We start from the raw sequence: 22,265 nt of genomic DNA on the forward strand, positions 1-22,265 counted from the left end.
GCCCCACCATGGGCAGGGGATGGGGCAGGGAACAGGGCAGGGGGTGAGGATCAGCAGCCCCCGGTGCAATATCCGCCCTGGGACAGGGTCCTGCCGCCGGAGCAGGGCTGGGTGGGGGGCCAGGGCTGCGGGGCCGGGGCTGCGGGGACCGGGGCTGCGGGGTCCAGGGCTGCCCCATATCCAGCCCTCCCCGGGGCACAGAAACCTCTCAGCGAGGGGCGCAGGCTGGCAGCGAAGAAGCCTTTGGTTCGTTCATTTTTAATCCTGGCCAGGAGCAGGAGGGGTGCAGGCATGAGGCTTAGGGACATGGCAGGACAGGAGTGGCCACGGCGCCTCAAACAGCCCCCTCAGCAGCCCAGCCCATGCCTTGGGGGTCCTGGGTAATGCGTGGAGACCTCCGGGAGAGGACAGCAACCACCGAGCATCCCTCGCCGCTCTGCCTGCCCACACCCCGCTGTGGCTCAGCTCCCGTTGCTGGGCGAGTCCCTCTCGCAGTGCCAGTGCCACTCTCCCGGTGCCAGTGCCACTCTCCCGGTGCCAGTGCCATTCTCCCGGTGCCAGTGCCGCTCTCCCGGTGCCAGTGCCGCCCTCCCGGTGCCTGCAATGCGGGGGGCAGGATCTGTGCTGGAGCAGGAGCTGCGGGCGCGTGGGAATGCACCGGGAGCAGAGCGGGGTGGGAGGAGGGGAGCGCACGAAGCCGGAGCTCCCCCCACGCTGCTCCCGATCCCTCACCTGGCAACCGGGACCAGTCCCAGCGGGAATGTGGCACCGGGGCGGGCGGGGGCAGGCCCCTGGTGCCCACCCCGCTAGGAGGAGGTGAAGGAGGATGCTCGGGCGGCCGGCGCTGGCCCGGGCGGGGCCGGCGGGGGCAGCGGGAAGCACCGGCCGATCTTGCGCAGAGTCCGCTGCAGGTCAGCGCGGAAACGCCGGATGGAGAAGCAGTAGATGACGGGGTCCAGGCAGCTGTTGAGGCTGAGCAGGGCCACGCTCAGCGTGTGCAGCACATCCAGGGTGTCGGGGGGCCCACAGAGCGGCGCGGGGGGCCGGCTCCCCACCCAGGGGGCCAGCGTCAGGTGGTAGGGGGCCACACAGACCACAAAGACCAGCAGCATCCCCAGCACCATGGCACGGGCCTGCTGCCGGTGGGAGCCCGGCGAGGCCGCGGCGGGCACCGAGAGCGCCCGGGCGATGGAGGCGTAGGCGCCCAGCACCACCAGGAAGGCGGCGGAGAAGAAAGCCACCATGGCGTAGGCGTAGCCACGCTGCCGCCCGTGCTGCTCAAAGCAGGCCGTGGTCCCGGCGAGGCCGGGGAAGGTCTGGTGCGTGGCCAGGGTGGGCACGGCACAGCCCAGCCCCAGCAGCCAGGCCAGGGCACAGGCCAGCGCGGCACCGCGGGGCCCCGGCAGCGGCAGCAGCCGCCGCGCCGCCCGCACGGCGCAGAACCGGTTGAAGCTGATGAGAGCCATGAAGGTGATGGCGCTGTAGGTGGCCAGGTAGTAGGCGGCCCCTGCCAGGCGACAGGTGGCCTCCGAGAGCAGCCAGTCCCCCCCAGCTAGGTAGTAGTGGATCCAGAGGGGGAGGGTGAGGTTGAAGAGGATGTCGGCCAGCGTGAGGTTGATGAGGTAGATGCGGATGGCCTTCCTCACCTTGCCACTCTGCAGGAAGACCAGCAAGGCCACCAGGTTGCCCGGCAGCCCCACACACAGCACCAGGCAGTAGACGACGGGCACCAGCACGAACTGCAGCGGGTTGTTGGGTACACACTCGTCGGGGTGCTCCACCAGCAGGGGTCCCGGCACCGAGCCGTTCATCCCGGGCTCCTGCAAACGTGGGGACAGACAGTGGCACAACCCTTGGGGACAGGGGAGGGACGTGATCTGGACAGGACGACCTCTCTGGCTGGCACCTGCAGTAGCTGCTGGGCACTGGAGGCAGAGGCGGGGATGCCATGGTGTGCTGGAAGGGCTCAGCTCACACAGGAGAGGAGGACACCCCAGCTCTGTCCCCCCACACAACAAGGGAGCCTAGAGGCCACTGTCAACTGCCCAGCTAGAGCTCGCAGGGAGTGGCAGGCACAGCTGCAGCACAGCCAAGGGACAGAGCTGCAGCCGGAGGCAGCCGAAGGTGCCACGCTGGCTCCAGTCAGCAGCTGCGGGGCTTAACACCTCCCACACAGCACGTGCCTGTGGGGCCACCCACCCCAGCTCTGTCCCAGCACCCCAAATTCCCCATGGAGCCAGGCAGGAGGAAGTCACTGACTGGCTCAGCAAGCTCCAGAATGGAGAAACCCAGGAATGGACGGGGGGTGCAAACACGGGGCCAGCATCCCCCCAAGCCCCCCAGTCCTGCACAGCGGGGTTTGCCTCTGGTGCTGGCCATGGAAAAGCATGCTGTGCTGCAGTGGCTGTATCCAGGGCTGCAGTTACTTCACCTCCCATCACTGCCTGCCCACACCTCGCCAACGAAGGCACTGAGTCACCAGCTGGTGTTTTCCAGCACAGCAGGGCTGGATCCGGCACACGCAGCACCCAGCCCCAGGGTGAGGCATGGAGAGCACGAGCTGCTGAGCCTGGGGGACTTCATTTGGACCCCAAAGGAACCCCTGAATCCCTCAGTGGTCCCCTTTTCTGCCTCCTTCCCCATCGTTAGCACAGGGAATGCTCCATCTCACCCACACCACGATTGTTACTTACCTCGTCGGGTCAGGCAGGAGCAGCTCCGTCCCCTCTGGCTGCTCCTCACTCTGATCCAGCCAGGCTGGGGACAGCTTTAAGTGCTGGGGGAGGCAGGGGCTGCCTGACCCCCACCCACCATCCCAAGCCCCCCTGTGTGTTAGTGGGACAGCAGCTGGAGTGGGGAGAGCACCTGTGTGTGTATGTAATGGGGAATTCCCTGCTGGAGCCACCCTAAAATCCCCTGCGCCGGCTGACGGGGCTGGGGGCACGGGGGAGTGGCCAGTGCTGGCCTGGCTGCCCCCCCTCCCGTGCCCCCAGGCACATCCAACACCATTTCCCAGGGCCCTTCTCCCACCCACGCCTGGATGAAAGCAGCAGAGGGTCAAGTTTCTGCAGCCGGCAGCTGGGGAGAAGAGGGATGCCCCAAAGGGATCAAAGCAGGAATCTGCCTCCTCCTGCCTCTTTGTGCTTTTGTTGGCTTCAAAGCTGGTTTTAAGGGGAGCAGCCCTCCAGGCCCCTCCAAGATCTGTGAGCATGCTTTGTGTGGGGCCCTGAAATTTGTGTGTGCTCCTTTGGGACACCAAAGATGTCACCCCGAGGTAGGTGACACCTACCTTCAGCTCCCACCAGGGGTACAGGGGTGTCTTACACCCCTTGCTCATGCCAGCAGCCAGACTCCCCACACAGCCATGCCAGCCCCCTTGCTGGGACACACTTCAGGTGAGCTGTGGTTTATCCTGAGCGTGCTGTGCCCATCTGGGGTGGCAGAGGGTGGCTCCCTGAGGGAGCAAAATCCGCAAAAAGCACATGCCTGCCTGGGCACTCGCTCCTGGCACTCCCTGGGTGTGCAGCAAGGGGCCTGGCACATTGTTGGGTGGCTGAGGCTGACTCTCCCCACTGTCCATCTGCCTCTGTGCCAGCTCCTGCACCAGCTCCCACTCATCCCCAGGCCTCTGTCCAGGCACTGTTCCCAGGGACTGAGTCCTCCAGCCCCAGGACATCCCCTCAGCCCCAAGGCTCAGCGTGGGGGGGAGGCAGAAATAAACAGGGAGGCAAAACATGAAAAACAAGAGGTTTTATTCCAAAATTTGAAAGCCCCCCAAAGAGAGCAGAGCCAGCCCCTGCTTAGTGTGGCCAAACTCTGGAAAGAGCCGGACACCTTGTGCGAGTTCAGCAGTGGAGCTGCCAGAGCAGTGCCACGGCAGGGTCACAGCAGTGCCATGGCCACCGTCCCACAGTGTGGGGACAGCTCAGGTCCCACAGAGCAGGGACAACCAGCACCAGAGTCACTGGCAGAGGCAGGAGAGGACACACTGTGTCTCATCAGCAAGTTACCCTGCAGGATGCGACGTTGCCCCTGAAAATACCATAAAGGTGTTGCTCCCCAGCAGCCTGTCCTTCCGTCTGTCCTTCCCGCCTCTCGTCACTCGAACTTGGGCCGGGGGGCAGCTGGGTACCCACGGATGTTGAGCAGCAGGAGGAGGCCGAGGGAGAGGGTGGCCGGGGCACACATGGCCAGCGGCTCCTGCAGCGCCAGCAGCGTGTAGATGGCACCTGGGCACGGAGCAGAGCACAGGAATGGGGGGCTCTGGCCAAGGGTGTCCCAAGACCCCACCGTGGGCAGTGGGTGCCCACTGGCTCTCACCGATCATGACGACGCTGAGGATGAAGTTGCTGATCTCCTGCAGCAGCTGGGGCCCAAATGCCAGCAACAGCCCAGCTGTCACCTCCACCCAGCCCACGGCCGCCAGGTACCTGCCCGGCTCCGGCACAAAGCCCAGGTCCTTCAGGGGAAACACCTTGGCAAAGCGCACGAACTCCGATGCCTGGGAAGGGTGGGAGAGGGGTCAGGCAGCCCTGAGCCTGGGGCTGGGGGGATACAGCCCCTCCAGTGCGTCTGCTCTGCCCTTCCAAGGGGATCAGCTCTGCATCCTAAAAAACTCCAGCTCTGCATCCTAAAAAACTCAACCACACACCCTAAGGGATCAGCCCTGCAGCCCAGTGGGATCAGCCCTGTGCTCCAAGGGACTCTGGCTGACTCACAATGAAGGGCTCAGCCTTGTACCCAAAGTGCTCCACCCTGAACCCCTGTAGTCCCAACCTGCTCATTCTCACCCAAGGCTCAGCCCTGCACCACAACAGGGTCAGCCCTGCACGTTTCCCCTGGAGCTCAGCCCTGCACCCCAACCTGTTCCTCTCCCCCGGAGCTCAGCCCTGCACCCCAACCTGTCCCTTTCCTCTCCCCCGGAGCTCAGCCCTGCACCCCAACCTGTTCCTTTCCTCTCCCCCGGAGCTCAGCCCTGCACCCCAACCTGTTCCTTTCCTCTCCCCCGGAGCTCAGCCCTGCATGCCGAAGCGCTCTTTGCTCTGCCCCCAACCTGCTCATTCCCCCCGGGCTCGGCCCCGCGGCCCCCGAGCCAGCCGAGCCCGCGGCCGCGCTCACCATGTGCCGGTGCAGGTCGGCAGAGAGCCAGTCCGAGACCTTCAGGGCGCCCGTGAGGAAGAAGAAGAGCCCAAGCAGGACACGGAGGGCGGTGAAGGCCGCCGCCATGGTGGGACGGGCGGGCCCGGGGGCGGAGCGGGGCGGAGCGGCCCGGCCCCGTTCCCGGCCCCGTTCCCGGCCCCGTTCCCGGCCCCGTTCCCGGCCCCGTTCCCGGCCCCGTTCCCGGCCCCGCTCCGCTCCGTTCCCAGCCCGGCCCCGTTCCCCTCCCTGCCCGCTTGAGCCCAGCCCAGCCCCGCAGGTTCAGAGACCCCCGAGCCCTTGGGTGCTGCTCAGATGTGCAGCGTCACCCCCCAGGCTGTGACACGTCCCCGCCAGCAGCACCATCCTCCCCACCGAAACCGAGCCGGAGGAAAAAGGGGGACCCCCCGACCCCGCAACAAAGCCCACAGCTGGGGGTCGTGGGCTCCGTGAGCAGGAGCGACCCACGGCAGCACCTGCTGGCTTGGGGAGCGAGGGGCTGCGGGCACCCATGGCAGAGGCAGTGCTGGGCACAGCTCCGGAGCAGGCAGGGAGGATGACCCCAGGGATGTCCCCTGACCCCAGGGATGTCGCCGTGGGGGACGGAGGCGGCCGCGCTCCCCCGGGCTCTGCGTCACCGAGCTCGGGATGGGCGAGAGCCGGGCCCAAGGGAGCCGCGGGCGCTGACGTTTGTGTAACTCAAGTGGAAATATTTTTTAATGCCAATAAATGACGAGAGGCCGAAGTGTTTTCCCGGCCCCAGGAAGCACAGAAAGCACGGCCAGCCCGGACCTGCCCCGGCCCCAGCTCGGTGCAGGGGCTGCCACAGGCCCTGGCTGGACAGGGGCCAGGGCACTGACGCTATTTTTACTCCTGGCAGCACATGATTCTTCAGCTGCTCAACATGATTTGGAGCTGGGTTGGCACACCATGCAATGACAGCAACAGGCCAGGGCAGGCTCCAGGCCTTCACGGCTTGGAAAGTTCCCTGGTTAGAAAGAAATTAAAAAATAAGCATCAAAACATGAGTGAGTGCAGCAGCTCCGTACACATGCAGGGCTGTGGGATCAGGGCAGCATATACTGCTTCCCGGGATACTGGTCAAGTGTATCTGCTGTCAGACTCTGATCTTTTATTGATTACAGAAGCTACTTAATGAACTATTTGGTAGAAGAAGGTGTCAGCCTCAGCAGAGGGCACCCCAGGTGATGGGAACAGCCAAGACCAGGGAAAACCCATCCTCCTGTCCTTACAGGACACAGGCTGCAGTTTGCTCCTACCAGGGAGCTGAGGAGATGAAATTCAGCACATGGAATGCTGGAACACTTTCTCACAGGAAGCAGCCAGTGCTGCAACAGTGGAAATGAGGACAAGGACTAGAAAATATCAGAATCTGAAGAAAAAATGCTGCACAAGCTGCAGTAGCTGTGGAGACAAAGCCACTGAACCCCAGCCCCTGCAGGGCAGCTATTGAGGAGCCACAAACCTCACCAAAGCCTTTTCAGGATCCACACAATACCACAAAGTCATCAAATCAGAGTGAAACACCTCAGATTGCCCTCAACCAGCACCTGACTGCCTGAGAGGGAACAGCAGCAGCTCCTAGTGCAGCACCAACCCTCCCTGCCATGAGCACTCCCGGGCATTCAGACCCCTATCAAGTGTTTCATATTACTTAGCCACATGAAATTAAATTTATTTTCATGTTTCTAATCTGGCAAAGCAAGTCCCAGCCAAATGCTGATGACTCTTTGTGCCACTGCAGGAGGAAACCCTGCTACAATGAGCAGAGCCACCACTGGTGTATTTCAACATATTAAACAACTTGATATTTAAACAAAGGGTTGTATTTAATCAATGACAGCATGAACCACAGTGCAGCTGCCAAAGCATCAAGTGAAGCAACATGAACTATTGCAATTTGTGCTGCAACAGCTCACACAGCACTGCTCTGGCTTCTAGAGAACTCTAACTCTTGGCACCTCAGGTTTAATTACTACAGTCATCACCAAGAAAGCTATTAAAAACCAACAAGGCACAGGTAAACATTTGGAGTTCTACAATGCCAACTATGTAACACACAAAATGGGAGTAAGGAATGAGTGAAATTTCCAGAAATTTGTATTTCTCAGACCCAGCCATACCACTCCACACTGACAAACTGCTTATTCACTGATTACCCTCTGGAAAAAAACAGAAGTAATTTACAAAAATATTTAAATATTTTATTTTTAAGAGCTGTATGTTCCTGGTTCCTCTTCATTGCACTCAAGACTTCTTTTTCTGTAAGTACAAAGCACACAATTAGAAAGATTGTGAAAAAAGACAGAAAACAACATATGACATGGAATCACTATTCAGAATCACAGGCCATGTGCCTGCCAAGTATTCACATCAGATTTTAGATTAAATGAACAGAATTCATGTATTTTTAAGACCAGAGATGGCTTTGTGTGTTTTCCTACCCCACAGCAAGGAGCAGCAGTGACAAACCACAGAGGATTCAATAGGAATTCACCCATTGAATCCCACTGGCTTCACACCTTACAGGTCTATTGTTCCTTACCTGTTACTCCCGAGTTAAGGTACTCAGCATGTTCCTCCTCAAACAAGATTTTAAATATCTGAAGTTTCCCCTTGTAGTTTAGTGACAAATTAGAGGGAAAATATCATTAATTTGAGCTCTGCACGTTGGTTTATTTCCCTGAACTGCTATTTGCTTTGCTCCTCTACATGCTGATCTATACACCAGGTTATTTTTTTTAATTCATTGTTAAAGTATTTCAGCAAATAGCTTTTTAACAAGGTTTAGTTGAATTAACATCTGAGAAGCAGCTGCTCTGTTTTCCTTTTCCCATGCTGACAATCACCAACTGCAGCCTGAGTGCAGGAATGGTCATTTCTTGTTTGACCACCTGCTGCACACAAAGGACAGAATTTATTTGCTGCTGCGGGGCTGAAAAGCCTCAGACAATGGTTACATTTTGGCAAGATGCAGAAACTTTACACAGAACTGAGATTAATCACACGTTTCAGGCAGAATTCCATTAACCCAGCACAGGGTGATGGGCTACCAAGCCCCCACAGCAATGAGGACACCAACTACTTACTTGTCCACCTGCTCCCTTGGTCCCTCCACACACCACTGGGCAACGTGCTGGATGTGCTCATGTTCAACTCCTCAACTGGAAAAACATTCCCAAGTTATTACACACCCCCAAGTGACTTTTGAAATCTTTTGTACAAACCCACGTCTAGGAAGGTATTTTTAGCTGATGCTGTCAAGATATCAAGCCCAGGTGGAGTCAGGGTGCTCAAGCCCACAGTGTTCTTACCCTACACATTTAATGTATCCAGTTGTCCCAATTTGTCAGTGCTCCCCAGTTCAAAAGTACTCAGTGACTGAATCCCCAGTGTCCAAAAACCTTTATTATTTCATCCATCCAAGACAAAAAAAGCAATACTTACTTCCAATGGATGAGCACTCCAGTGTCACTCAGCTTTCATCTTCACCTAAAGGATAACAACTGAAGTTATTAGAGTCATACACAGCAAATTGTGACCATTTCAAAACTAACTTAAAAATAAGGTTTTAACATACATGGACTGATTAGTTATGAGGGGGAACTTATCAATTATTCCAAACTATTACGTGGAAGAATAAGGGGCAGAAATAGGCTAGCCTAAACACTCATCAAGAGCTGAAGGAATATGCAGGCAGTTGCCTGAAGAACTGCACCCTGAGCACAAACCATAACCCCAGTGTGAGCACAGTGAGGTCTGACTGCAGCCAGAGGTATACTATCCCTTATGTGAAGGCTTTGATTTCCTCAGCTACTTCAACTCCGTGACCCTATTTGTCTGCTATAGCAATGCCCTCTCTCTTCCCCTTCCTGAGGGAGTGCAGTGGTCCTGGCCTCTTGGAGCTCTCATGTTCTACAGTCGAACAAGTGCTTCAGAAGCCAAAGGCAGACACTAGAGGTTGGCACTGTCACTGCTTTTATCCTCAGCAAGGTTCTTCCCTCCTCAAGGCCTCCCTGTACTATAGCTGAGGGCAGCCTGCAATGGTGAGAGCTGGGGATGTGGTGCAAGGCTCTGCACAGCTCCAGTTGGGAGGCAGATCCCACCATGGGCACAGCATGATCTGACCAAGCAGGGACTTCAGGCTTTAGCCTCCAACCCACCACCCACCTGGCTTTCCTCACAGCCCTCGGGAGCAGGAGTTATGCACGTTTTGTTTTCTCTGCCATAGCAACAAACACCATGCATAAGGGATACTATATCTTTGTGCATCCTTTGAACACTGCAGATTCCCTGCTAGCCACACTCCTCCCAGCCCTCCCCAGTTAGCTCTTCAGTACTGGTGTTCAGAAGCAACATTTATAGAGATGGGGTGTTCACAGACCACTGCGGGATTGCACAGCCAAGTCCTAACGTGTCAATCATTACCTAGCAGCAATGACACAGCTGGGAGAAGGCCAATCCTCCCTTTTTTCCTTTTCCAGGCAGCAGCTATTTAACAGCCCCACTAGCTGGTATGGAGAGTGAAAAAAAATCTGAAGCTAATTAGCTGATTCCAAAACTTGCTGGTAGTGGAAGAAGCCAAGTGATTCCCCAGAGCAGCATACTTGGATGCATCCTTCCCAACATGCTCAGCCTCATTGAACATAATGAACAGACACTGGCCTTCCTGATCATGTCACTGCAGCTGGCAATGATTAACAGAGACATGCAACCCCATTACTGCTCCAGTCCTAAAACTACTCACAGGCCTCAGTGTTTAAGCTATGGGGAGAACTGCAAGCAAATCAACACTTTGTATGCTTAATGTTACAATAAAGCCCCATCCACGCTGTGCTGTGCTCTCCTGCCAGCAGCAGGCTCTGCTCGGAGGGCCTAGCAGTACGCAGATGTATTCTGACACCACACTTCTGAGTTTCAGGTAAGCTTTTGAGAAAAAGTGTATTTCACGCACAGATAAAACCAAGATGAAACACAATGCAAGCACTTGAATGTCATTTCTTGTACCCACTTGTTACAGACTGACTTAGAGCAGACTAAGTTTGCTACCACACCAAGTTTCATTACTGCAGCCAGAGCTGGTTTGAGCCCCATGGTTTCAGTCACAGATTGCTTGCTCCAAGAGTGTCAAAACCCTGCTCAGTTCAAGTACGTAGAATGAGGCAGATGTGCCAATAACCCCTCCATGACATTCCTGCAGGTCAAGTATCCAGAGCACAATGGAAAAACTTAAGTCAGATCTTGAGCAATGGTTTAAGATCACTAATTCAGTTCTGCTACCTGACAGCACAGTGGCTGCCAGCAGGTTTGCTACTGGATCCCAGTCCCAGGTAAGGATAAGCCATCACAAAATGGATTCAAGTCACAGGCAAAGGTAAACCATCATGAAAAGCCAAACTGTGTGACAAGGTGGCTACACTCACTGTGGTGTAACCAAAGACCTGTTGTCATTAACTTATGGTGCATCTGCCACTTCAAGGGTTCAATGGAACATGGAAAGGTGGCTACAGCAGAGAGCAAGGTTGTCCAGCAGATCCTGGACCTGTTCACCAGCAAGAGTCCTGCCTGGAAGGTAACAAAGAAGGATGCAGAAGTGACAATAACACCAGAAACAAGTATGCAAAGCAGAACTTTGCAGAACAAGGGAAAACACATTACAACACCTGTGAAATAAACTGAGTATCAGACAAGAGCCAGATCATTCGCTGGAACAAGGGACCTTGAAATTCAGGTTCAAGAGCTAATGCAAAAGAGCTGGAGATCAGCATGTCTGGATGTCTAGCAACATAAGCATGTTAATCCTGGAACACTAGAGTCAGGAGTTCTAGTAATGAAGAGTTTAGAATTACATCCCAAGACTGATGAAAAATGAAATTGTACATTACACTATCAAGATGACTCTACGAGGCAGAAGTACAGAATCTCATCACTGTCAATTAAAGCAGATGAATATATCAGGCTTGTCAATCAAAGTTTAAAATAAAGACTACTGCAATGTCCAATAAGCTCTATGAAACTCCCAGGGATATTTAATCAAGCACTCATTTATGTCCTCAAAAATATTCTGGATCAGTCTCAGAATTGCTTGTACCAGTAGCTTGAGGTGACTCTCACATAGCACACACGAGGCAAGAGCAGTGGTTACTAACACATCCCCACCAAGCCAAGACTCTACACGTGGATGAGCTGCAGATGGGCCACTTCATCACTACAGAGAGTTTAAACGTGTTCTTTTCCAGGTACTGAGAGCACCTTGTCAACTACTCGGCTGAGTTTAAGATCACATTCCCTCTTCCCCACAGTGCTCATTTAAGAATATCTTCGTTACATCGGAACTAAGACAAATCCACCCAAGCCAAGTCGTAAGTACAGAGGAATCGGGTCTGGAAATCCTCATCTAAGAACCACAGTAAGGTACCTGTTGTCTCTGAATGAGACAAAAGCTTCAAACCAAAAACCACACAGCTTTGATGCAAGCTCAGCATACAGGTATGGAGTGCTGCACTGTAATTCCACAGTCAGAAGTGTGATGTCAGAATACCCACAGTATAAGATTACATAGAAAGTCACCAAGTTATATTATATTGCTTGTTACCTACCTGTACGCAGTCGGCAATGAGAATCTTGGAGCAAGCAGGAATACTACATCCGGGTCCTAATGTCCATTGCCATTTGTGGTACTACGTTCCTCACAGTTATGAACTGCAGAAATGCTGGCTAAGTGCAGTTATGTAGCAGGCCACTAGTTTAAAGTGTAAATTGCAGTCTCAAACTCCAGCAAGAACTTGCTGCCACAGTAAATGGTTGCCAAGGAGAAGCCAAGAATTTGTCTACCACAAAAATACCACAAAATCTCAAAAGCATTTTCAATTTCTCATCAGCTGTATAAATGATTAGTGTATCTACGCCAGAAGGTAAGATTATTCTGTATTCATTTCTGAGAAAGTGTGAAGACATATGTGTAACGATACCAGTTTCTACTTGCTGCAGTTTTTAGAGCTCCGAGTGTCAAAATGGGCTCAATTTTGATAAAACAAACTAAATTGCAACAGCCAATGTCCTCCAAGTCCAGTACAAAAATGTTATGTGATCCAGACCATCCAAAAACAGGTCTGACCAGCAAAGCACTTTTCTGAGTGATTTTAGAAGATTCAATTATATAAATCTGAGTTTATGAAAGAAGTCCAAAACCTCATAGGAATAGATCAAAGGAATGTCACTTTCTCGCCTCCCACATTTAGTAACTTTTATCAGATTTTAAAGTTGACATGTTTGCCAGCTTTTAAGACACCATCTTTAAAAGGTCTTGAAAAGAAGTTGGCTAGTTCATCATATGCCTGTTTAGTACATGCAACTCAAAGCAGAACTTGTTTTAGAAATTCTGCTTATGCAGCTACAACAAAGCCAGATTTAACCAAACTTTCAGATCTTTTGAAAACTGCCAAATCTTTCAAATATATTTACTAATCATGGTTTTGCAGCTCAGCTATTTTAATACCTAGCAACAGTAGCTTACGTACAAAACAGAGGTACCCAAAGAAAAGCTCTGTAAGGTACAAAGACAGCAGCATCCTTCACTCTTCCAAGTTACAGAACTATAAAAGAACATACTTTAGGATATGCACCAGCATCTCTTTTAATAAAGAATGACATGTAATCTGAAAAATAAACTGAAAAAATTAATTTAATGTTCACGTTCAGAATTCCCCACCTCGGACACCTTCACACCACCTTTTGAGGGTGTCCCATGAACACCCTCCAGAAAAGATAGAGTTTAAAACCACTTGAATAATGCAAATTGCATCGATACTGCTCATTTGTAAACTATCCAATACAAGTAACTTCCAAATACTTGGTCTGCAGTTTAGGAACTGCCAATTTGGAATTTCCTCCTCAAGAGCAATTCATTGTTGTAGCATGTTACCAACCCCCAAACTTTTCTGGATAAACAAAAAGCATTCACCAAACAAGCTGAATCACTCTTTAGTGAGCTTCATGTTCCACCTCAGTGTTACCTGTATCAGCATTTCCCAACTTGCTATTCTGTCATTTAAGGGGTAACAGTACTTCAAGAGGGATCAGACATCTGTACCCTAAAACCCTGCAATCTGACACTTTAGGTTTTAACCACAGGGAAAATTTAGCAGAAAATTTAGAATTAGCCAATGCTCAGCACAAGGAATGGAAGGATATTGGGAAGATTAAAGCTATTCACAGAACTCTGGTGGTTGGGGATCATGTGAAGGTACAGCCAAGCTAAGTTTACCTACTCTGTGCCAAGCAGGTTGATGTATCCTGCATTAACACTGAGGTATTTGACACTGGGAAGTCACGTTCCCAGTTTACCTGGTACATTGTAATAACAAGCAAAGCAACTACCTTACCAATGAGTCCAGAATGCTTTGAAATTCTTCTGGGGCTTAATAAAATGAACAGCAAACTAACGAATTCATCAGATCTTCTACAAAAAGAACCTTAAAGGGAGTTTATTTGCACTGTGTAGTAGTAACTCTTAAAACTCCAGATTCAGATACTACTTTTGAAGCATTATCTCCAAACATCAATAATAAAAAAGCGATAACCATCATGCAAGCAAGCTGATTGCTGTATTTTACATACAGGATTTTAGGATTTGCCCACCAGCTACACAATTTAAGAATAGTTCCTGCAGTCCCCATAATACAAATGATTGTATTCTGAACTAGGCAAATTAGTCCACTGTTAGCATGAGGACATAAGCAAATTAACCTTAATCACTCGAGTAACACTTCTGGTCTTTTTGCCAAGCAATTTCAGGCAGGTGTACAATATGGAGCAAGGCCAGATCCTGTAATCTCAAGACAGCTTAAGAGCATATAAATATCACATTAACAATCCTTTAGTGAAGGAAGTCAGCCAATACAAGGCATTCTATGAATTTATTTTAAAATAACCATTGCTAGTCTTCTGCTTAAAGTCTTTGAAAGATTCCAAGCAGTAACTGCCAGGGTGGTAAGTGCTACCATCCCACCACCCATAGCTAAAATATGGAATTCATTACTGCACTGCTTGCAGTGAAGCTTTAAATAATGTATCTTACAGCATTTGTAAGATTTCCATTTGCTTCCTTGTTGCAGCACAATTACTGCTCAAAAAATCTGCACCTACTGCAAAGTTCGGCTACAATTTAACCCAATCTTTGGCTAGAGAGGCACTGTGGGAAGAGATCTCACTCTTCACTGTGTTCCACACCCTGGTCTAGGTCTGACCTCAGCTCAGGTTACTGTGGCAGGTGTGGTATTTGGCCTCGTTTGTTTAACCACGACTGGCAAGAAGAGTTACTACATTTAGTTTTCTATTTATTTTAAGCACAGTAAAAAAAAGGTTGGTACACTTTGGGAATTCAGTGGCACAAGGTACACTGCCATCAAGTTAGGGACGTTATACATCAAAAAAACAGCTAAATTTGATTTTGAAACACTGCATTACATAATTAAATTGTACTCGCCCAAACAGACCACTTACAAATATTAGGTCAGTAAGTTTCTAACATCCATAAAAACGTAGCTTTCTTACTAAAATGCAAGAATTAAGAAGTCGGTGTCTAAACAAGACAGACAAAAACAAACTGGAATGAAACTACAGGTCACATCTAAAATCGGGGCTTTTTGTTTGGGGCTTCATATTCTTCTCTCCCTCTACCATATCCTGCTGGTGTTCCAGGCCCCATTCCTCTAGGACCCTGGCCACCCACGGGCCCCGCACCTCCCTGCCCAAAGCGTTCAGGACGCTATTGGAACAGAATTAACAGTTCATTATAAGTAGTTGATGTCCATGTGTGTTAAGTATATATTTTTAGAAGGTTCCGTAGTCAAGGTTCGTCGATACAATCACCATTGAGCCGATCCACAGGTACCGGGAACATAGAAAGGAAAAAAGGGTAATTTAAAAATTAGTTTATTGTAATACATGCCTTGAGGTATGTTCCCACTTGATGCATTCTCATACATCTGTTACAAAGAACAGATCCTCCCTGCTGTGCTAGAAATGTAAGCATTAGTGCAGATGTGAATTAACAACTTTTCCAAATGAGCTCTAGCAAAATTTTCAACCAAGTTAATGCAAATAGCTTGTGAACTTCTCACCTTTAGTGCAGTAAAAGCTCAGATTACATCACTGTCATTTCCAAATAAGCCTAATGAGAGAATGCAGCTCCAGTTGGCTGAAGCAGGAGCTGACATTCATCAAATGTAACAGAATGCCTACTCACCAGGACTGGCATGTGCTGTCTAGAGACCATGTGCTTTTCAAGATGGGGTTAAGACTACGGTCTGCTGACTAAACTGCAGAGGCCTTTGGCAGTACCAAAACTCATTGTGAGCACTACTGCATTGCAAGAAGAAAAAAAAAATGTGAAAAAAGCTACTGACCAGTGCTTTACCTAACCAACGCAACTGCTCGAGCAAAGACTGGCACTTGTTCAAACCCAACGTACTCCGGAGCTGCTGGTGCTGCATCAGATGCAAAACGTGTTCCAAGCACTCAGTGTTTCCAGTTAGAGCTATGCACAGAGGGTTGTGTGCATCCAGGCAGTATCTCCCTTCCCACCCCACCTTTCACCACAAGCTCTTGGGAAATTCACAGCTTCACAGCAATTGAAAAGGTTTCACACCAAGGTGTAACAGCTAAGTTACTCTGCAATAAAGCAGAGACTTCAGGTCTATTTACTAGTACCTCTAGTTGCATGTACTTTGTTCAGTTACTGTATTACTAGGTGTGATCAACATTCAACCTACAGAAGTTACACTTTATGAGGTCAAAGAGAGCTTTAAATTTTCATTTCAACCAAGGTTCCCACTACCGAGTCACAGAACAATGGTAGGTGGTTTGTTACAAAAAGTATCTGCAACTGAAAATGCACACTTCAGAGCTCCTGACTTCTGAAAGTCAGCATCAATCTTCCAGAAAGGAGTTTCACAAATATTACTTAGGTTATTTCTGCCTAGTTCATGGCAGCTTCAGCTCATCTCCAGTTCTGTTTAAAGGTATCAGCCCAGGAACTGTGACCGCATTGTGTGGCAGAGATCCCCAACCTAAGAAACTCCAGGCAGTTAATCCACCTCACTGTCACATCTTTTGACCAGATCACATTTCAGGTATTACACAAGTTCAACATGCACCTGTTACCATGGTTTTCAGGAGAAAAATGTACATAGTATCCAGCACACACTGCCTAACTGCTCACAGGAAGCTCAGGAAATGCTTATGTACCAGTAGGTTATTGAGATACCTTAAGGCCAACAGCACTGTCTATTGAATCAATGATGCTCTGGGAAGTTACCACTCCAAAGATATGTTCCCCAAAAAGATAAAACAGAAGTATCTGACAAGCTACTATGGTAGCTCAGCTCATTAAGCCAGAGGCCTAAACCCACCCAAAAATCATTTAGTTCAGCTTGTGCTACAAGTTTACACCCTTTCAGGAGGGTGAAAGCACACTGGTATCGCCACCTAAGCCAACAGATTCCCATCCTGCCCATTAAACACTTGTGTCATCTACATCCGTGGTGCTTCAGTGCAGGAACACCAAACAGGCTCCAAGCCCAGTCACACATGTAGTGTGCCAGAAATTAGTACAGTTTGGAAACATACCTCGGAACAGGAGATATGCTGTAGTTTTAACAGGCTCTACCTTTGTGTCATGCCCAACACAGGAAAACAGACCGGGCTATCACTCCTTTGGGAGACAGGAACCACAAATGGCTACAGTTCAGGATAGCTGGAACATGCCTGAAGCTAAAAACCAGCATTTCTGCTCTTCCACAGCAACATCAGCACAGACTAAGGGATATGCTGTTTACCACTGATAATTTAAGTTAATCTGCTGCTGGAACAGACCTGAGCGCAGATTTTGGACTGAACAGCACACCCAGACCAACATGCATCCAGCCTACCTAGGCTTGGAAGGGCCAAAACAGTGTTACACATTGGGAAGGAAGACAAAAAAATCTCTCTTGTCCATCAATACAGAACATCAAATTACTGAAAACTACCACATTAAGTATTTTGATGAAATTTGTCAGATTCTCTAGAATTCAAAAAATCCTTCCAAGCCTAACAGTGACGCAGAATTTCCAAAGTCCAATGAAGTCAGTTAATTGCAAATATGCTTAAGAGCACATTTGAATCCACTTACAAACAATTTCTGAGTGTGTAAGCTACCATAAAGGTTATCAACTACTCTAGTGCTACACACTGCCACGTTGTCCTGTGTTAAACACCTGACAAGAGAGTCAGCAGTTAACAGTGACATTTCCACAACCATCCAACACTGGAGAACTCATTCCCAACCACAACTCCCTTGTGCTAAGCTAAAGCCACCACAGGATACGTTACCATGTCACTTCCCATCATAGAACCACTCATGGCTGCTTGGCCAACTCCTGGATTAGCTTCATAACCTATGCCGCCACCACCTCCCAGAGGTGGAAATTTCTGGGCTGCTGAAGCATAAGGATCTAAGAGAGAGAAATATATAATCATATTCTGACAATTTGTAAGTTAGCCGCACAAAGTAATTACTTAAAAGGTTCTTTACCTCCCATGTTCATTGTGGCAGCACCACCCATTCTCATGTCTCGCTCCCTCTGCATAGAAGAAACAACTTTTAACTTGGATAACCAACCACCAAAATCCAAACTTTTCAGGAGACAAAAGCACACGTACAGCCAACTACTGCCACTGCCCGTACACAAACACAGCGCAACCCAAAGGAAGCAAAACACAGCAATCTTAAAAATAACATCTACAAAATTCCTGAGCATGGTAACATAACCCAAACCCACCACCACGACACTTACTGGATCCATGTAACCCATTCTACTATAATTCTCTTCCCTCTGTCTTCTCATCTGCTCTTCCATCTCCCGCTGACGGATCATCATCTCCTCCTCCCGCCGGCGACGCTCCTCCTCCTGCCTGGTCACCACAAAGCAGATGTTAAACCCCACGAGTGGAGCACACTGAACACACACTAACATCAACTTCTCCAGCAATATAAAGGCACTGACAGATTACACTTCAGAAAAAAAACCCATACTCTATGATGCCAAAATATTTAAGGAGAAACTTACACAGCAGTTCAATTTCGCAAACACAAACTGAAGCAGCAATGGTGTTTCTTGAAAAATAAAAACTTTCATATGTAAGTAACTGAAAAAAGAAAAAGGTAAATGTAACTTTGAATAAAATCCCATGAAAGCCAAACTAACCTCAGCTGAATTTCCTTGCGTTTCTGCATTTCCTGATTATGAAGTTCTTCCATACGCCTCAGCTCCTCCTGGCGCCTCATGAGGTCTGCAGGAATGAAGCCTGTGAGCAGCTTTCCCACACAATGTCCCATTTTAACTGCTTCTGAATTAGAGCTGCCTCAGCTGCACTGTGGCAGAGAAGTACCCTCCAGTATCACTGTTCTTACCAATACAGCACTGAAATATCAAAAAACTACCAGTTCCTCTTTAACTCTGAAATTCTCAAGCTCATAGTCAGAAGCATGAACTTCCTCACTAAACCATTAAAGAGCCATATACTTAAGCCAGCATTTAAAACAAAAAGATACTGAGAATTCTGAACCCGTTACCTTGACGTAGGAGGTTTGCCTGATGCTCATGATAAGCATCTTCCATCTCACTTTCAAGTTTGTCCTTGGCATCTTTCATGTTTTTTGCCACTTGCTCTCTCTGCTGCTTTTCCATCTCATCTAAAGATTTCCACCTTTGAGAATACTCAAATTCAAAACTGCCAGGCTGAGCAAAACGGGGAGGAGTCTCTCTTTCCCTGCAGAAAGGAAGATACTCAGAGTGGGCAATCCTGCAAACTCAAGGTCAATACAAGATCACAACCAAAATAACTGAATTATCAGGGAACATCAAGGACATCCTGAGAACACCTGACAACCACAGGAGAGAGAAGTGGCTGTGATGGAACTGCTGCATCTGACACACTCAGACAACTGAACACAAATAATTATCACAGCACATGTGGAGACTCCTGCACTACCACATCCAAGCAAATCTTCAGAGTGCTACTGCTTGTTTGCCTCATTCTTAACTGTCTTTAGATACTTCACTGCTGACAATTGCAGGTGGAAAATCTTCAAAAAAGAGAGGCCTTTGCTCAAGGAAGCACAATCAAGGTGCAGTTTTCCAGTGTCAAAAGCAAACAGCAGCCTTCACTTTCAGGTAAATAGTTATAAAAGTGCCTGAGGGTCAACAGGTTCTTTTGTCATATAAATAAACTCGAATATCAAATTCAGCAATTTATGGAACAAAACTACCAAGTTCAAAAGCTTTCCATGCACTACCAATATGAATTATTTCAACAGTTTGGAACACCGTATTAATCCACATTGTTCTCAAAGCTGCCTCTAAACCACTTAGAAGTTTTGATCAAAGCAAGGAATTTTGAGCCTCTTTCTAAGCCAAGCAAGACTGACTGGATCTCCCTCCCTGCACTCCCTTTTGTGATCTGAGAAAATACAAAATTCCTACAACTAACAGGTTTAATATACAGATTCTAACACAAAACTGCAGTTTCAGAAGAGATGTCTCTTGACTCTTTAATACTTCTCTAGACTCTCTGTTCCTTTATGCCAGTAGTCAGCTCATAAGGCAAACCCACATGTTCATGACAAGTTCATACAAATCATGGAATGAGTTAAAATTTTACTCTGTTTCTCATTTCAAACCATGAATGTAAATTTCCAAGTTCCCCATGGGATCATCAACCCCAGACGTGCCTTAAGGGAGATGACAGCTTTTAACAATAGCATGAAACAGTTCAAGTCTGATTTTTCAAGTTTCTACATACACCAAAACCATGTGTCAAGCTGTTATTTCTTTGTACTACAATGTAGAAAACTGCTTGTGTAACACACAGTGAACACATTAAACAAATCATTGTTACTTGAAACTATGAACAAACACAAAACCCCCCAAGAACTGGCAATATAACCAAAAATCTAAAGCCAGTTTCTGAAAAATTTTCCATATTCCTCAGTGCTAGGGACAACACCACTTAAAACATCATTAATGCCCTCTTTATATCAAAAGACAGTGCCTACTTTTGATACATCGGATTCTTCTGAGCAAGCTTTTCTGGAAGACCATCTTCATCATCCAGTTGTTCCAACGGTTCCACAATAACTGGCCTGGGAGTGCTGAACAGAAAATACTCGTTTTATTCCTCTAAAAGCCCTTATGCTGAAAAACTAGAACCCTACAGTCTATATTCAGCTTAAAACTGAAAGATCCAGACAAAATACTTACGTTGTCAACAAAAACACCCCCTCGGTACACCGTTCAAATGCTTTCCTTGCAGCTGGCTTTGATGCAAACTCAACAATGCCCTTTCCTGTTGATCTACCTCGATCATCTACAATCACAACAGCTCTTTCCACCGGACCGAACTGGGAAAAAGCCTCCTCGAGCAACTCGTTGGACACGTAGGGTGAGAGGTTCCGCACCGACAGGGCAGCGGCGTGAGTGGCAAAGCGAACGCGGAGCTGCCGGCCCCTCATGGGGGTATCGTCCAACTCTGCCTTTGCGATTTCCGCAAGAGCTCTAGATTCCTGGGGGAAGTGCAAAATCCAGCCTTAGAAAACTAAGTTGTACATCACCACATCGCGAGAATGAAACGGATGGACACACAACATGAATGCCTACCAACTTAATGAATCCAAAGCCTTTCCCCTTGTTGATAAAAACCTCTCCTGGCTCCCCATATTTGGCAAACAGTCTTTTAAAGTCTTCATCTGTGATATCGGCAGGCAAATTCCCAACAAACAACCGGCAGCGCTGTGTGTACGTCTTCTCCCCGGGCCGCCTCAGCAGAGAGAGGTTCGCTTTAAACCCCTACAAAGAATCAGACCAGGTCGAGCGATCACTGAGTGCTACACACAGAATTGGGAGGAGACCTGAGAACCCAAACCGCAACCCCGGGACCGCCGGGGCACTGTGAAGGGATCCAAACCTCAGCCCCGTGGCAGCTCGAAGAGACACAAACCGCAACCGCGGCACCGTCGGGGGCACGGTGAGGGAACGCGAACCGCAGCCCCGGCACCGTCGGGGGGCACGGTGAGGGAACCCGAACCGCAGCCCCGGCACCGTCGGGGGGCACGGTGAGGGAACCCGAACCGCAGCCCCGGCACCGTCGGGGGGCACGGCGAGGGAACGCGAACCGCAGGCGCGGGACCGCCCCGACACCGGGGCCCGCTCGCTCCCCGCTGAGGCGCCGCCGCCTCTGCCCCGCTCCTCCCCTCAAGATGGCGGCGCGGGCGCGCGGAGCCGCCGCCATCTTGTGCCTGAGGGAGGCGTGGGGGGGCCGTGACTCACCTCGTCCGACAGCTTGTCGCCCCTGTCTCCCGAGCCCTGCTGTGTCCCGAGGCTCTGCTGGCCCTGGTGCTGCTGCCCGCGGCCCCGCGGCTCGCCGCCCGGCCCGCCGCGGTGCCCCGGGCCGCCCTTGTGCGGGCCCTGCTGCGGGCCGCCCGGCCCCTTGGGGCCGCCGCCGGGAGACTGTCCTTGTCCTTTCTTAGGGCCGCCGGCCGGTGTGGGGCTGGGGCTGGGCTTGGATTGCGGCTGTGCACCAGAAGGAGCCGAGGAAGGAGCCGAAACCGGCGGCTGCTGCTGTGGCTGCTGCCCCGCGGGAAGCGCAGAGGATGGAGGCGCTCCCGCCTGGCTGCCGGTGGGTCCCGCCGTGGTGGCGGAGGCTGAGGAGGATGAAGAAGGCGGAGCAGAGGTGGACGTGGGCGGCTTCTGCGGTTCGGGCTTCGGGCCTCCTCCCGGCGGACCGCCTGGGCCTTGCGGGCCGCCCGCCATCGGGCCGCGGTTCTGTCCCATGCCCATGCCGGGCGGCGGCGAGCGGAAATCGTGGTTGGGACCGCCGCGTCCTCCACCGCCGCCACGCCGGTGGAAGCCGCCACCACCGCCGCCACGGCTACGGAAGCGATCCCTCGACATGGTGAAGCGGAGGGAGGAGGCGGAGATGAGAAGAGAGCTCCGGCCGCGGCGGCTGCTACTGCTCAGCGCCCGCTGCGCAAAATGGCGGTGAGCTGCACGGCCTCGCCGCCGCCT

The 22,265-nt window shown here is 50.5% G+C and overlaps 3 protein-coding genes across 4 annotated transcripts; all 3 read right to left on the minus strand.

The window, feature by feature from the left end:
- Positions 1-260: 260 nt before the first annotated feature.
- Positions 261-1,811, minus strand: LOC135285921 (platelet-activating factor receptor-like). The gene has a single exon (XM_064398687.1). The coding sequence runs from the start codon at positions 1,809-1,811 to the stop codon at positions 807-809; it is 1,005 nt and encodes a 334-aa protein (XP_064254757.1). The 3' UTR covers positions 261-806.
- Positions 1,812-3,735: 1,924 nt separating this feature from the next.
- TMEM35B (transmembrane protein 35B) lies at positions 3,736-5,277 on the minus strand. The gene is made up of 3 exons (XM_064398239.1): positions 5,119-5,277; positions 4,321-4,501; positions 3,736-4,229 (listed from the first exon to the last, which is right to left on the minus strand). Exons 1-3 carry the CDS (start codon positions 5,224-5,226, stop codon positions 4,099-4,101), a joined length of 420 nt encoding a protein of 139 aa, XP_064254309.1. The 5' UTR covers positions 5,227-5,277; the 3' UTR covers positions 3,736-4,098.
- Positions 5,278-8,246: 2,969 nt separating this feature from the next.
- SFPQ (splicing factor proline and glutamine rich) lies at positions 8,247-22,265 on the minus strand. 2 transcript variants are annotated; one of them, XM_064398666.1, is made up of 11 exons: positions 21,528-22,264; positions 20,859-21,047; positions 20,463-20,764; positions 20,258-20,353; positions 18,776-18,972; positions 18,408-18,492; positions 17,997-18,114; positions 17,735-17,783; positions 17,533-17,654; positions 8,605-8,649; positions 8,247-8,321 (listed from the first exon to the last, which is right to left on the minus strand). In XM_064398666.1, exons 1-10 carry the CDS (start codon positions 22,149-22,151, stop codon positions 8,629-8,631), a joined length of 1,803 nt encoding a protein of 600 aa, XP_064254736.1. In that variant the 5' UTR covers positions 22,152-22,264; the 3' UTR covers positions 8,247-8,321; positions 8,605-8,628. The 2 variants fall into 2 exon arrangements, with proteins under 2 accessions (XP_064254736.1, XP_064254737.1); XM_064398667.1 differs by lacking the exons at positions 8,247-8,321; positions 8,605-8,649 and adding an exon at positions 14,479-14,926 and having other exon boundaries at positions 21,528-22,265.

This window comes from Passer domesticus, chromosome 24, assembly GCF_036417665.1.
Source record: "Passer domesticus isolate bPasDom1 chromosome 24, bPasDom1.hap1, whole genome shotgun sequence".
Classification (NCBI taxonomy): Eukaryota; Metazoa; Chordata; class Aves; order Passeriformes; family Passeridae; genus Passer; species Passer domesticus.

Bases quoted from the DNA above. Each gene is read 5' to 3' on its own strand.
- LOC135285921 (XM_064398687.1), bottom strand. From the start codon at position 1,811: ATGAACGGCTCGGTGCCGGGACCCCTGCTGGTGGAGCACCCCGACGAG.
- TMEM35B (XM_064398239.1), bottom strand. From the start codon at position 5,226: ATGGCGGCGGCCTTCACCGCCCTCCGTGTCCTGCTTGGGCTCTTCTTC. The intron at 4,502-5,118 runs GTGAGCGCGGCC...CACCCTTCCCAG, and splicing joins CCGACCTGCACCGGCACATG to GCATCGGAGTTCGTGCGCTT. The intron at 4,230-4,320 runs GTGAGAGCCAGT...CTCCGTGCCCAG, and splicing joins CCTCAGCGTCGTCATGATCG to GTGCCATCTACACGCTGCTG.
- SFPQ (XM_064398667.1), bottom strand. From the start codon at position 22,151: ATGTCGAGGGATCGCTTCCGTAGCCGTGGCGGCGGTGGTGGCGGCTTC. The intron at 18,115-18,407 runs GTTAGTTTGGCT...TGTGGTGACCAG, and splicing joins CGCAAGGAAATTCAGCTGAG to GCAGGAGGAGGAGCGTCGCC. The intron at 14,927-17,532 runs GTAACGTATCCT...CTGTTCCAATAG, and splicing joins CTATGATGGGAAGTGACATG to CGTCCTGAACGCTTTGGGCA.